Below are 15,367 nucleotides of genomic sequence, written 5' to 3'. Positions count from 1 at the left end.
GAAAACACAAGTTTTTAGCCTGAATAATGGGCAAATGACCTTAACTCTTTGCTTCGTCTTAACCTTCCATGCTTGTTCGAATTTTGCTTCCCAAACCTGGGGCGTTGGCATTCCGCCCTCCTAGCTCTGTGGCCCCTTTGAAAGAGGGGGGGTAGCGCACCCAATTAAAGCGCCGAGCGCGTGTTTCTCCGCCCTCGGTCGGCCGGAGGTCCCCGGGGAAAGGGTTAACCCGGCGGGGGGCGGAGGGGGAGGGGAGGGAGGGCCGGGCTCACACCTCTCCGGGAGACCTCGGGCGGCGGCGGGGCCCGGGAGGGGCGGAGGCTGGGGCCGGACGCCTCGCCGCCTCCGCCTCGGCGAATAGCAGCGCGCTGCCCGCCCGGATTGGAGCAGCGGCATCACGCTGACCTCCGCCTGGGCTGTAAACCGAGCCGGCCGCTGCGGGCAGAGGCAGGCTGTCGGCGCCTCCGGGAAAGGCAGCCCCACGGCCGAGCTCCGGGCGGCTCACAGGCAGCCGGGCAGCGCCCAGCGGCGGCCGCGGGGAGCGGGGGAGCCCGACGCGGGCGCGGGCGGGGAGCGTGCGTCGGTCGGCAGCAGCGGGAGGAGGGGCGGCGCCAGCCATGGCCGGGGACAGCGAGCAGACCCTGCAGAACCACCAGCAGCCCAACGGCGGCGAGCCCTTCCTGATCGGCGTCAGCGGGGGCACGGCCAGCGGCAAGGTACGGCGGGGTCGCGGCGCCGCGCTGCGGGGCCCGGGCGGCGGAGCATGTGGCGCGGCCGCGGGCCGTGTCAGTTGCTGCAGCCACCGCGTGGCCCGCGCGCCTCCGCTCCTGGCCGCGCTCCAGCGCCCAGTCTTCCCCGCGCCGACTGCGGGCCGGGCTGGGCCGGCGGCCGGGGGTTCCGGTCCTCGGGGGGCCCGGGGAGGGGGCTGCCGCCGACCCCCGGTCGCGGGGCTGGCGCGCTCCCGCTCGCTCTTCTTCTCCGCTGCGGTAACTCGTGGCCCGGCTCCTATGGGGGCACCGGCCGGGAAGGCGAGTGCTTACTCGGCGGGTCGGACGGTGGGGGAGAGGGCTTGAGACACTGTCGCCGGCGAGCCCCCGGTGCGCCCCCCACCCCCCAGCCCCGCCGGGAGGTCCCGGGGACCCGGGGCGGGGCGAGCCGGGGAGCCGGACCCGGCGGGCTGCGAGAACGCGCGAGGCGGCGTCCCGGGGCCGGGAGCCGGTCGTGGGCTGCGGATTGCAGGGCTTTCTGGGGAAAATCCCGAGCGCCGGCTAGGTGCGGTGCCATCGACGGAAGGCTCCTCGCCGGGGCTTCTGGTGTTCCACGGTTCTGAGAGGAAGCGTGGCCGGCTTCAATGAGAAAGTTGCACCGGCTCCGGGCCCCTCGGTGTCCGGGGCTTGCGCGTCTTGGGTCCACGGAAAGGGGTCATCCTCTGGGTGTCCCACTCCCCTACGTGCCTTTCTTTGTTTTATCGGCCAGGCAAGGAGAAACTAGGGAAATGGCTTTTTAGCTTTCCCGGGGCTTTTTCTGCAGGTGAAGGGTGGAGTCCTCCCAGATGTTTCTTTCTCTGCTCCCCTGATGCCCCTGAGATGTGGGTGCTTGTTTCCCGGGGCGTTTGGCGACCTCGGGGTGCGGCGGGAGCGCGGGCTCCCTCCAGCAGCCGAGCCTGCGGGCCGGGGCTGTGCGCGCCGCGTCTGGCGACGTGGGATGCTGCCTCCCAGGGCCCGGGAGAGCAGAGCAGGAAGGCTGCTTGGCGCCATGCGGAGCGAGCCACGAGGTTCTCGCGCCCGAGCCGACTCCTCCAGCCCCTCCTCCATTTTGGCTTCGCATTTCCCCCTCCAGGTCTGGACTCCCTTGGCGCGTGGGGCCCGGACCCGGCCGCTGGCGCTCGGAAACTTCTTTATTGATCAACTTAATCTCCTGTCTCTAGCTCCCGGGGCTGGGAATCTGGCAGCGTTAGGCCCCCAAAGCTGATGTGGCATTTGCGCCAGGCTGAATGCATTTTTTTTTTTTTTTTTCAAATAGTACGTAAAAGCAAAACCCACGATGCCCAGCCCTTTGAGGAAGCTTTCCGTGTTCTTTTAGGACTACCTTCCCTCCCCTTTCCATAGCACATGCCTGTTGTATGGGACCTTTTTGTTTTTCATGGCTGTCCCAGCTCTCCGAGCATGAAGTCTGACGCATAGTTGGTCCCAAATACTTACCTGAGGTCCGTCCTCCTGGGGGCAGGAAGACTTAAATTGGCAGATGACCGTGGCATATAGAAACAGTGTCCTTGGCAGTCATCTAAATGGTAAAGTCATTATAGAGGAGGAAGCTGAGACCCTAAAGGGGGGAATCAGTCCATTCTCCTAGCTTTTGTGGCCCTCAGTCATTTCCTGGTCTCAGTTGATACTCAGTGTTAAGTCCTAAGTGTTACTTCTGTAATGTGTCAAGTGGGAGCTGGTAGTGAGCCATGATGGGAGTAGTAACTGCTGTCCCTGGGATTCTCATCAAGGGGGAAGATGATAGAAACTCTCAAGAAACTCTCTCTTCAAAACCAGATTTTTGTATTTCCTCCAGAAGGATAGGTCTAGAGAGAGCAAGAAGTCAGCTGGAAGAGAAAAAAAGCAAACAGGGTAAAGCATGTTGTATACTTTGGGCACCGATATATACTATGTCATTGTCTAAGACTAACCAGTTTTTGTTGTTGTTGTTGTTGTTGTTATTGTAAAAGAAGTCCAAAGGAGCATTGGACTTCTGGAATTCCATATTATAGTTCATTTGCTGCAATTTTATCTTGGTTCTCTTATTCCAGGCCTTAATGCCTTTCCTGCAAGGAATTAAAAAATTACAAGTTTTTTTTTCCCTTTTAGAGGATTATCAGCATCAACAGGCTGGACCTCCTTTGGAAGTCTGAGCATAGTAGGGCAAGAGGATCTGGAAGCCAGATTCATCCTCTGTTCCCTGGGTTTTTATTATGCGCTTGTTTAAAGAATTTGGAGGAAGCCAGAGGATCCAAGAACATCATCAAAACTGACAATTTTAGAGCTAGAAGGAACCTCAGAGTCCCAAAAGTTAGTCCAACGCTTAGTCTCATCACTTCCAGATGAGGCAAATAATGTATTCAGGTCATATTTTAGGGTTCTAGGCTGGTGCCCTCTGCTGCCTGCTGTTGCTTTGTTAGGGAAGACTTAACTAAGGAAAAGTAAGACTAAGGTGCTAGGGGGCAGGGAGGGACACACGTTTACAACCTTCACCTTGGAAACGGGCTGCTTGGAAATGACCGTGGAATGGTTTCAGAAGTGCTTGATTCAAAGGGAAATGGAAATGCAGATTGCTTTGTACCCTGGGCCCAGCCCTATAGATCTGGAGCCCCCTCCCCCATCCTTCCTTTATAAGAAAAAAACAGCCCCCAGTTCAGTTTCTCTTGAGGGCTCTAATTTATGTTAATGTTGAGGCTGCCCTAAGTTCAAGCATTGTCTCTCAGACTAAATTATTTTGGTTGTACAAGGTGAAAATAGTGATTGCGGCTCCGTAGATCACATTTTCCAGTTTGTTTGATAAGTGAGCATGCGTAGAACTTGAGACAAGCTTCACCAGGCTGACCTGGCAAGTCATTGTTAAAAACTCGTCTGAAAATTGTAGTGGGTTGAGAAAGTTGCTCTGATCTGTGTTAAAAACCAGGTTCTCACCTTTCCCCTAAAGGATAGGTGTGGAGAGAGCAGAAAGTCACATTAGAAGAGGGGAAAAAGTAGTGTAAACTTCTCTACCTGCCTGTATGGCTTTGACAGCGGGGGCCATTCCCTCTTCTTGCTGTGACTTCTTCCTTGGCTGATTAAAATAGCTTCTCCATCTGCTTCTTCACACTGCCATGAGAGTGGGCTTCCTTGGCTCTAGTTCTGGCTGTGTCACTGTCTTGTCTGGAAACCTTGGGCCACTCTCCATCGCCCAGACAGCAGGTCAAACATTTCAGCACAGCGGACATGCCCTTGACCCCCCAATGTGGTCGCAGATTGTTTAGTGAACATTTCCCCTTCCCCTTGTCCCCCCCCCCCCCCCCCCCCCCCATACACACAAACACATCTGTAGAGCTGCTTTCACTTACACTTTTGCTCTGGGTCTTGTCCAGAATGACCTATAATCCTTTTAAGCCTTCACTTCTGCACATACGTCCTCCAGGGAACTCTGTACTCATTTCCTTAGTCAGAATTAACTTGGTGTCTCTCATGCTTCCTATAGTTTCACCACATTTTGCCTTGTAATGTGGTTGCGTAGTAGTGTAGGTTGCCTGCTGACTCCTTCCCCCGACCCCAAAAGAAGTTCTGTAAGAGCATCTCCCATATTCGTTATCTGTGCCTTCTGCCCATTTCGGTGTTTGATAATAGCATTGGTGTTTGGCGTTTGTTGGGCTGAGTTAGGCAGACCAAAATTTGTAATGACTCTTTTATTCTTTCATTCACTAAACTATTTGAACTAGGATTTGAAGCCACAGTGGAAACCCTGTTTAACTCTGTTATTCATGTTGCAATGACCCAAATATTAAGAGCTCCCAAACCCTAATACAGTGGTATTGCTTATTCAGAGCCTAGTAGTTATCTAATATGTACTAAGTAGGTACTTGATAAATGAATGTCATTGTGCAGAATACTGTATTAAGTGGGTTTTTTTTTTTAAGATTTTATTTATTTGAGAGAGAAAGAGGGAGCATGGAGTGGGGGGAGCCCGATGTCACGTGGGGCTCAATCCCAGGACCCCGGGATCATCTGAGCTGAAGGCAGTTGCTTAGCTGACTGAGCCACCCAGGCGTCCTCTGTGAAGTGCGTTTGAGGAGAACTTGGGATATGAAGATACCTGAGAGAATGGCTCGTGGTATTTACAGTTAAAACTTGCTTAAACCACTTTCACCATCAAGCCAGTTTATTTATTTATTTATTTTAAAAAGATTTCTCCCTCTTTCTCTCTCTCTTTTTTTTTTCGGAAGTAATTTCTGTACCCAAGGTTGGGCTCGAACCTGTAACCTTGAGATCGCGAGTTGCTTGCTCTGCTGACTGAGCCAGCCAGGTGTCCCCAGGCCAGTTCATCTTAAAAGCGTTGGATTATCTCTTCTTTGAGGCCAGGCAGGTGTGTTCCCCATTCATGGAAAATGATGGAAGATGAGGTTAGGAGAAATTTTTTAAAAGATTTTATTTATTTATTTGACAGAGACCACAAGTAGGCAGAGAGAGAGAGAGAGAGAGAAGCAGGTTCCTGCTGAGCAGAGAGCCTGATGCAGGACTCGATCCCAGGACCCTGAGATCATGACCCGAGCCGAAGGCAGCGGCTTAACCCACTGAGCCACCCAGGCGCACAAGGTTAGGACTGTTTTTGACTTGCCTGATGTCACGGGCTGGTTAAGTGATACGACTTGGATTGGAAGCCAGAGTTTTCCGAAATCTGTGCTGTTCTGAGCTGTCTCCACAAGCAGCAGCCAGTCCTCTGAGGTATTTTGGGGGAGGTTGGTCTGAGTGTGTATGAGTAATACAGACCAAGAGGGGAAAACTGCAGTCCCCCGGAGGTGTGGGCTGTCACCTTGGCTCGGCTTGGCTGTGACTCAGCATCTACTTTTGGAGCACTCTGGAATGTGCTGTGGGCCTGCCTCTCACTGGCTCCATCACCCTGTTCCTGAGACCTCAGCAGCCATCCCCATCTGGCCAGCCTGTTTGTTCCACACCCTCCTTCTGTGAGGTACTCCCAGAACCAAGGGACTGGTTTGGTTCTGCTCTTTTATTCGGAGCTGGTGCTGTGTGTTTTCTGTCACCCCAAACCGTGGCCATGATGCGACCTGGCCCTGAAGACCTCCTGCCCCTCTCCCCTTGCTCCCCCTGTTGCAGCCAGATTGGCTGCCTGGTGCGCCTGGCTTTCCCCCTGCCCCAGGAATTTACCGGCTCTGCAGGAAATTGTCCTGTTTGGTGGGCCAGCACCTAGTACCGTGCCTGGCAGAGGGAAGAAGAGACAGCAGGTCCCGAGGAGTCAAGTGTGTTCCTCTTCTACTGCTTGTCTTCCCCCAGCTGTGCCTGCGTCAGCTGCCTTCTCTTTCATTCCTTGCCTAGCAGGTCTTTGAAGTGTGGCTTCGGATGCTTGCTCTCTGTGGTCACCCGACTCCAGCTCTGTGGCCTTTGCCGAGATCTTCTGCCTGGATGTCCTCATTTCCTTTGTTGAGTCTTGCTTTTATGAAGTTCTGGGCTGGGGACAGATTGTGGGGGGAGTTTCACTGTTGAGGGCCTGACTCTTCTTGCCAGTGGGCTCTGAGATGGTGCTGTTGGACTGTTCTGGATCTGGGAGGTCTTTCAGATGTGTGTCTCAATGTTTGAAACCAGTGAGAAAGCTTGGAGGGTATACTCTAGGTCTGTGCACGCATGCTTGCTTTCTTGTCCATCAGACCATTTTTATCATTAAGCCAACTTACTGAAGCATGCGATCATCTCTATATCATCCTAAGTCATGTATACATATATATGAATTATATAAGTATAATCTCTCTAAAACAAAAATTGGAATTACAAAACGGAGAAAAATGAAATAAACACTGAAAATGGTGGTTTCTGAGGTGCTGGGTGGCTCAGTCATTGACTGTCTGCCTTTGGCTCAGATCATGATCCTGGGGTCTCGGGATCAAGTCCTGCATCGGGCTTCCTGCTCTGCTCAGGAAGCCTGCTTCTCCCTCTCCCACTCCTCCTGCTTGTGTTCCCTCTCTCACTGTCTCTCTCAAATGAATAAATAAAATCTTAAAAAAAAAATGGTGGTTTCTTTAATGGTATAAAACCTTTTGATTTTTTTTTAAAAGATTTTAAAAAAATTATTTGACAGAGAGATACAGAGCACAAGTAGACAGAGTGACAGGCAGGAGAGGGAGAAGCAGGCTCCCCACTGAGTAGGGAGCCGGATGTGGGGCTTGATCCAGAACCCTGGGATCATGACCTAAGCCGAAGGCAGCAGCTCAAGAAGGCAGCAGCTCAACCGACTGAGCCACCCAGGCATCCCAACCTTTTGATTGTTATTAAAATGTTTTTTATCTGTGACTGAAGAGTGATTTATTTTTAAAAATCTTGTTTCATACATGGTGATTCAGGGAACTTGGAAGATCTTCGTGATATTAGTCTTGGTGACTACAAGGCTGAAGGTTTAGTTCTATGTTTAGTCCTTTTGGTCCAGATTTAAAGATCATCACCTTTGAAAAAGTCATCTCCTTAAAAGATCCAGGAACAAGAAACTCCCCAGTTTGCAGTGTTTACCAAATCACAATAGTCCCACCCCCCAAAACCATCTAGAAAATTTTTGTCATCTATCAGCTGTTTTTGCAAATCAAGGTACTCCCTTTAACGGTTTTTAACTCGGGGATTCAAACTCTACGGGAGGTCCTTATTTTATAAGTTTTTACAAGTTTCTGTTTACAAATTTTGTAGGTGCACACATAAGTTTTGGCAACAGAGTTGCTTAACAGTGGAAACATTTTCAAATCTCTAACATAATTTAATAAATGTATTAACATTTAACATTTATAAATGTATAACATACATTTAATAAATGTATTTGTTTTCTTTTACTCCAGTGTAAAGCCAGAATGTAAAAACTTTATTTACTTGTTTTCTTTTAAGATTTTATTTATTTATTAGAGAGAGAGAGAGCAGGAGCAGGCAAAAAGGCAGAGGGAGAGGGAGAAGCCCTGTTGCAGGGTTCATTCCCAGCACCCTGGGATAATGACCAGAGCCAAAGGCAGATGCCTCATGGACTGAACCATGCAGGCACCAGTCAGAACCTTATTTTTGAAAGAGCAGTACTTCTAGATGAACAAATAGCTGCAAAGTTTACATGAAAATAAAAAGGGAAAGATAGGAGTTTCTAGCTTGCTTTTTTTTTTGGACACAGGGAGAGAGCACAAGCAGGGGGAGTGGGAGAGGAGGAAGCAGGCTCTCTGCTTCCTGATGCAGGAAGCCTGATGCAGGGCTCGATCCCAGGATCCTGGGATCATGATCTGAGCCAAAGGCAGACACTTAACGGACAAAGCCACCCAGATGCCCTAAAGAGAGGAGTATCTAAAAGACAAAAGGTGTTAACAGTTGTCAGGTGTTGACAAAAAAATACTAATCCGTGTTTAGGTCACATGCAGGCAGAAGTGAAGTGAACAGGAAAGTGCACACAGAGAAAGCCAAAGCGTTTACAGTCCTAAAATTACCATCAGTAGACTACTTAACATAATAACGAGAAAAGTCTGAAGAATCCTAGAAAGCGTTGGGGCGCCTGGGTGGCTCAGTTGTTAAGCGTCCGTCTTCGGCTCAGGTCATGATCCTAGAGTCCTGGGATTGAGTCCTGCAGCAGGCTCCCTGCCTGGAGGGAAGCCTGCTCCTCCCTCTCCCATTACCCCTGCTACTGTTCCCTCTCTCAGTGTCTCTCTCTGTCAAATAAATAAATAAAATCTTAAAAAAAAAAAAAAAGAATCCTAGAAAGCATTAAACCTTCCGACCTCTCCTAAGCAGTAATTTGATTAGAAATGGGGGCATTGGTTCTAAAGTGGCTCACAGGTGCTTTGAGAAATTTTGAATGATGATGGGAGAAAGTGATAATTCCAAAAAAATCGGTTTGCTCTGTTATCTGGCTATTAAAAATGGCCTTTCCATAGTACAAGGAAAAAGCAGTTATTTCCGTAGGGTTACAAGCTGTGAAACTGCAGGAAAAGTATCAGGAGTGTCTCTGAACCTCTTACACTTCCTACAGTGACCTCGACTCCCCTGCATAGTAACCTTGAGTATCCTGTGGAGCAGGTGGCCCGCAGGTTTATTCCTGCCTGGTGTGGTCCCCATCTCATGTTTGTGGTAGTCCTTTTTACAGGAGTAGTGATACAAGGTTCCGCCACATGCCCTTTGTGTGAATTGTGGAAACATTGGAGGACTTTGGAAGAGTTTTATGTGTGCAGGTGAAGTAGGGTAGTGCTTCTTTATTGTTTGGATCAGTCCCTAAGTGTGCTCTCTTGTCTGAAATTTTGGCCTTTTCCCCTTAGCTGAAGGGCCATTCTGTCATATCCCAACACACATCCACTGTCAGCCTGTCCAGGGAAGCCCCAAGTCTTGCAGAATGTCTCTAGCATGACTTCCATCCCTGTGGTGTAGGGGAGCTCTGTCTCTGCAGAGCTCTGTCCCGTGCAGGTTGGTAAGTCTCAGGCTGTAGAGATTGTGGTAGAAGAGGAGGATCCTAGGAGTCCTGACCTGGAGTGGCTCTCTGTTCTTCAAACCTGTTTGCATCTCAATAGCTAAAAGAAGTTCTGGGCAATCCTTTATCTCATCTCGTACTTTTTGCCTGAAGTGTTTTTCACCCTGATTAAAGAGTTGCAAAGGATCTATTTCTGATATGTTGTAAATATGGATACTCTGAAATAATGGTTGTTTTAATCTTCTAAGTGTATCTAGTGGGCTCTGCATACTGTAATAATTTGGCCTGTTGTTGTCCATTAAAAAATACATGAAAAGGCTCTTATTTGAGCCAGAAAGCTTTGTTTTTTCTCTACGAAATCACACTTTCAATTCCACTTTACCCACAAAATATTAGCTTACTCTCATCTATTTTTATGCTTGAAAATCTTCTGTTGATCATTCTATCATCCTTACGCAACAAAAATGCATGTGTACGTTGGAATGATGTATTTCCTGTTCTAAGTCTCTTTAGTGTTAATTTCTTTCAGATTATATTACTGTCGTTACTGCCATAAGCTAATCAGAACAGGTAGACAAACATTTTGATGAATTCTTAGACACAAAAGGTAGACATTGGTTGGAAAACAACTTGATGAGATAGAAGAAACTCTCCCACCCAGTACAACTCATGTGTACTTGTGGGTCATTATGACTTAATGCTAGAGTAAGGTTTGTCTCTTGTAGAGATAGAAGCTTCCAGAAGCCATGCTGACATAAGTGGATGGGAATGGAAGGGCTTTTGTTATGTCAAGGTCACTCAGTTTGTACCTTTCAAAATACATGTCAGAACCCAGGATCTGGATCCCTACCTCCTGTGATGTTGTCAAAAGCAGGAAGCTGGAGACCTCCAGATTTGTAAAAGGATTTTGTTACATCATTAGCCATTCACTTTTTAGTATCAGCACTTGTATTTCACGTTGCCCCTTCGTCTGGCCACCGATGTAGGGAACACGGCTTCTGGCCTGGCTTTGTCATTATCCACTAGCTGTCTGTTAATACGCATCTCCAGGAGAGGCTCCTGTCATCCCTTAACATTTCTCAGGTCTGTAGCGCGCCTCACGTGTTCTCTGATTGTTTTCTCACCGTTGGTCACACACCAAGTACTTCTTCCATCCGTACCTGCATAACGCACTTGGGATTTGTGATCTTGTGGTGGGGCCCGGAAAGGCTGTCTCCCTGCCCGGTGCCAGCATCCACTTCAACTGGGTATTAACTGGGTTTTTGGTAGATCCTGGGACCTTAGATCTCCCTCTCATAAACGTTGCTGTCTTCCTAGCATCCTTCCCTTTACCTACCTGCCTTTTCGTTACCTGGGTAACCCCTGCTCATCTTTCTGTATGTGTTCTCGCGTGGTCTCTCTTGGGAAGTCCTCCCGGGCACGTTTAGATGTCCCTCTTCTGTGTGGCTGAAGCATCCCAGTAGACCTCAGTCATAGGATTTCAGTCCGCCTGGCTTGCCGAGTCGGCGTCAGAGACTTTGTTTTTCCCTCACTGTTGCCTGAGGCCTGCACACGGGCCAAAGAGCCTAGGTAGGTCCTCAGTAAATATTTGTTGAGTAGCCAAATATTAAGGGCCCCTTTCTCAGACTCCTTGCCATTTGCTCTTGGGATCTCAACCGGAATCTCAGTATGGCCAGTATTTAACTCTGACCTTACCCTCCCGTGTGTTCAACCTGCAGCCTTCCCAGCCCAGCTGCCAGAGCTTCATCCTTCTGGTTACGCAGACCTAAATCTTGGGAGTCATTCTTGACTCTCTCTTCCAGTGGTTTCCATTCCATGAAGAGGGCTTGCTGGTTCTCCTATCACAGCACGTCCCCAGTCTGCCCCTGTTCGCTGTCACTGCTTCCCCCTGGTCCAAGCCATCAACAGCTCAGAGTTGGGTCATTGCCGGCTCCCACGTCTGCCTCTGTCCTTATAGTTCTGCTGTCCTCACAGCAGCCGGAGTGATCCTGTTCAAGTCAAGGTTGGAGATTAATTGCTCTGCTCTGCTTAAAACCCTGCAGTAGTTTTCCTGTTTTTACTCCCAACAGAGAAGCTAGAGTCCTTGCAGAGTTCCACAGGGTCCTCAGGACGGCTTTGCACGGGCTGTTCCTTCTGCCAGGATAGCCCTTCCCTCAGATACCAGCATGGTTGAGTCTCTCATCTCCTCATGGTCACATTATGTAAAATTGAGGGGGTCCTGGGTAGCTCAGGCAGTGGAACGTCTGCCTCTCGGTCGTGGGATCGAGGCTCATGTGGGGCTCTGTGTTCAGCGTAGCCTCTGAGAGTCTCCCTTTGCCTCCTGCTTGTGCACTCTCTCTTTCTCTCTCTCAACTAAGTAAATAAATAAAATCTTAAAAAAAATAAAATCACACACATTAGGCACTCAATTACTTGTTGAATAAATGGTTAAGAATGCATTCCTCCTTTGCTCAGTTATTTCTCCTAATACTGGTTTTCATTGTTCAAACCTGCTTGCTTTGGCGGTTGCCGGGAGATGTGGATAGTTGTCCCTTGGCTGTTCCTGTTTGTACCTCTTGAAGTCCCTTTACGTGGGTAGGATTCCTGGCACATTGCTAGTCTCAGAGCTCAGTGTCGGCTTAGGTTCCTGTTTAATGGTGCATTTGTAAAAATATGAAATCAGCTGGAGGGTAACTTACATCTTACCAAATTCTTATTACGGATGTCACATTAGATGCTTGTTAATATGAACCGGATCTTTACTTTAACTCAAGAAATGCTGTAAAAATACTTACTTATTTGAGAGACAAACAGCATGAGTTGGAAGGAGAGGAGGGTGCAGACTCCCCACTGAGCAGGAAGCCTGATGTGGGGCTCGATCCCAGGACCCCGGGATCGTGCCCTGAGCCGAAGGCAGACGCTTCACTGACTGAGCCACCCAGGCACATCTAGAGGAGTTGATCTTTTAAGCCAAAATGATTATCTTCCCTATGTTAGGGGACGACAGAGCCATCATCTCTGGAGAAAAGCTATCTCTACTGGGGGGCAGCTCGCCTTCGTGTGACGACCAGGCCTTCTGTAGCTGGGGTTGGAGCTGGGAAGTGCTGAGGAAATCTGCAGGTGGGGGCATGGGCGCTTTTCAGCTTCTGAGTTTAATATGATTGTAGGCAATAGGATATATCCTAGTTGAGTTGTAGAGATCTGACTGGACAGAGACACTTTCCAGGGCGCCTGGGTGGCTCAGTGGGTTAAGCCTCTGCCTTTGGCTCAGGTCATGATCTCAGGGTCGTGGGATTGAGGCCCGCGTGGGGCTCTCTGCTCATCGGGGAGCCTGCTTCCCCAGGCTTTCTCTGTCTGCCTCTCTGCCAACTTGTGACCTCTCTCTCCGTCAAATAAATTAAAAAAAAAAAAAAAAAAAAAAAGACACTTTCTGAAGCCGTTGTCCTGTTGGGATTATTAATGTTCTTCTTCCTCAACATAGATGATACATAATTACATGTATTATAAAACTTCAGTTTCTGTTATAAAACAGCAGTATTAAGAGCTGAGATGCTGCCATTTAAAACATTTTTTTTGGGGGGGGGACCAAAGGAACGCAAACACAGTGAATTGGAGTTATTAACGGTCTTAACTGTACAAGTCGGTTTATGACGGGATCGGCAATGAGAAGCAGTTCTGAGCAGGACTAGAACTCAGAACCTGGGGCGTATACCCAGGGGGGCCGCGGGGGGAGGCTGGCGCCATCCCGGGTTGGCATCTCCACCAACAGCGGCCTTGGAATCAGTGGTCGCTCACCAGAGCAGCTGTGGCATGACCACTTTTGTCTCTGGGGGGCTGCCCAGGGTGTGTTTCTCTTGGGTGGCCCTACTGGTTGTCTGAGAGAACTTTTTCCCCATGCGTTGAGTCTGGTGAGGAGATTGGCCAAGAGCCTTGCTGTTCAGGGTGAGACCTGTCTCCCGATGGCCCATTGATTTTCCTACAGTTCTTGGCTTTATTTTTCTCCACTTCCTTGGTAGAGAGAGTAAATATTTGAAGACAGACAGGACAGAATAGTATTTGACACATAGTATGGAACACAAGAGTATTCGAACGAGAGAGGCATTGAGTACTGCTTGGTTCCTGATGAAGGGCGCAGCCCTGAGGGCCTGTGTGCTGGCTGGGCCATTTGGTTTATAGAGGTTTCTAGAGGCCAGGATCAGGAGACATCTCGCTTGAGGTGCAGAAGCGTGTGTTGTGCAGGTGTCCTCTGAGAAGAGATACATCAGGCCTGCTAGGAGGCTCCGTTTGTGGTCTTGGTGGGGTTTAAGGTCTGAATGGTGTGACAGCATCGAAGCCTTATGAGGCCTCATCTGGAAAATGCTTTCTTGCCGTGAGTCCAGACAGCTTGATGGGGTGGGGTGGAGACGGGTTTCAGAGTCCGCCACGCTTGTATCAAACATCCCAGCTCGACCACTTTTTTTTTTTTTTTTTCGATTTCATTTATTTAATTGAGACAGAACGTAAGAGAGCAAGAGCCGGGAGGAGGGGCGGAAGGAGAGGCAGAGGCAGACTCCCCGCTGAGCAGGGAGCCCCATGTGGGGCTTGATCCCAGGACCCTGGGATCCTGACCTGAGCCGAAGGCAGACGCTTCACTGACTGAGTCACCGGTTGCCCCCACTTTAATCTGTTTTCTCCTGAGCCTGTTTCTACATCTGTGAAAGGCAGATACTGTCTGGTTTGGAGAGTGGGTGGGAGGAAGCAGTGAGAAAAGTCGCACCAGCTTCCCCATTGTGACGTTTCTGCAGCTGGTGGGACCGCAGTCTGTGCTCTGGGCTGGTGTGTGGCCATCCTGCTGTCTGTCCTTCTAACCAGCTCCGCTTCCTGGACACGTGAGCCTGGTGTGTCCCAGTGTGGTGTCACTGATAGTGATGAGAACCTGTTAGGACGGTTTGATTTCCACTCACGCTTGTGATGTTACTGGCTGGAGGCAGTGGCCCCTCTTTGCTGATAGCGGGCGCCCTGCTGGCCAGATACTGGCCACTCCCTGCCAGGGGCTGAGGTCATCTTCTCTCCTTACCAGCTTGCTGGAGGTCTTACCAGTCCTTTTTTGCACTTGTCAAGTTGGAACTTTTCTTGAAAAGTGTTCAGTGAACTTGTTAGGGGAAGAACGGGTTGCTTCCTAACACTCCTTTTTTAAAACCCTCCTAATGAAAAATGGAACCTGTGGGAAAGTTGCACCTTTTTTTTTTTTTTTTTAAAGATTTTATTTATTTATTTGACAGACAGAGATCACAAGTAGGCAGAGAGGCAGGCAGAGAGAGAGAGGGGGAAGCAGGCTCACTACTGAGCAGGGAGCTTGATGCGGGGCTCAATCCCAGGACCCCGGGATCATGACCTGAGCCGAAGGCAGAGGCTTTAACCCACTGAGCCACCCAGGTGCCCCGAAAGTTGCACATTTTAAGTGTATTAAATGGTTCAGTGGATTATTCCAACGTGAACACACCTGTGGAAGTCCTCGCCGAGTCCAGGACTCCAGTGTGCCCCACACCGTGGGCAGCCCCGGTGCTCATCACTGCCCTCACTGATGACCGGGAAGAGAGACAAAGCCTGTTTTATGGCTCTGGGGTCACAAAGACTTGTGTGATTCTAGGAACTTGGTCTTGTATAGAAGAGACATTATAAAAAATTCAGGCATCACGTGCCTAGCAGAATCCTGCTGTTGGTCAAATCCAGATCACAGATGTCTCCTAAAGGGTTTACCTTTGGGGATGCCTGGGTGGCTCGGTGGGTTGAGCTTCTGGCTCTTGGTTTTGGCTCAGGTCATGATCTTGGGGTTCCTTGGGTGGAGCCCCGTGTGGGGCTGTGCGCTCAGCAGGGAGTCTGCTTGAGATTCTCTCCCTCTGCCCCTGCTTGTTTTCTCTTTCTCTCTCTTAAATAAATCTTAAAAAAAAAAAAAAAAAAAAGCTTTACCCTTCTCTGCCCTCGGAAACAGTAGGTCATGTCCTCCTCCATTCATTTGTTCATCCAGTAAATGCTCGATTGCTTATGAAGTGTCAGGTGCTCTGCTAGGTGCTGGGAATAGGGCAGTGCAGTAGATGAAGCCCGTGACCTCGTGGGGCTACGTGGCTGGGTCTGACTCATGTCTGCTAACCCAGGGTCCAGCACAGCACCTGACCACGTGGTGGGTGTATAATGCAACGTTTGCCAAGCCCAACTAAACAGTCCCTCCTCACTCTCCAGTAGCATT

At 49.6% G+C, this 15,367-nt stretch overlaps 1 protein-coding gene across 1 annotated transcript in view; it reads left to right on the top strand.

The window, feature by feature from the left end:
• The first annotated feature begins 306 nt into the window (after positions 1 to 306).
• Positions 307 to 15,367, top strand: part of UCK2 (uridine-cytidine kinase 2) — a 73,382-nt gene continuing 58,321 nt past the window's right edge. Inside the window, exon 1 of the mRNA XM_059413389.1 lies at positions 307 to 716. Coding sequence (XP_059269372.1) covers positions 618 to 716 — 99 coding nt within the window. The 5' untranslated portion in view covers positions 307 to 617. The remainder of the gene's footprint in view (positions 717 to 15,367) is intronic.

The sequence above is a fragment of the Mustela nigripes genome, chromosome 10, assembly GCF_022355385.1.
Source record: "Mustela nigripes isolate SB6536 chromosome 10, MUSNIG.SB6536, whole genome shotgun sequence".
NCBI lineage: Eukaryota > Metazoa > Chordata > Mammalia > Carnivora > Mustelidae > Mustela > Mustela nigripes.
The sequence above is the reverse complement of the archived record's forward strand: the minus strand, read 5'-3'. Positions and strand labels throughout refer to the sequence as shown.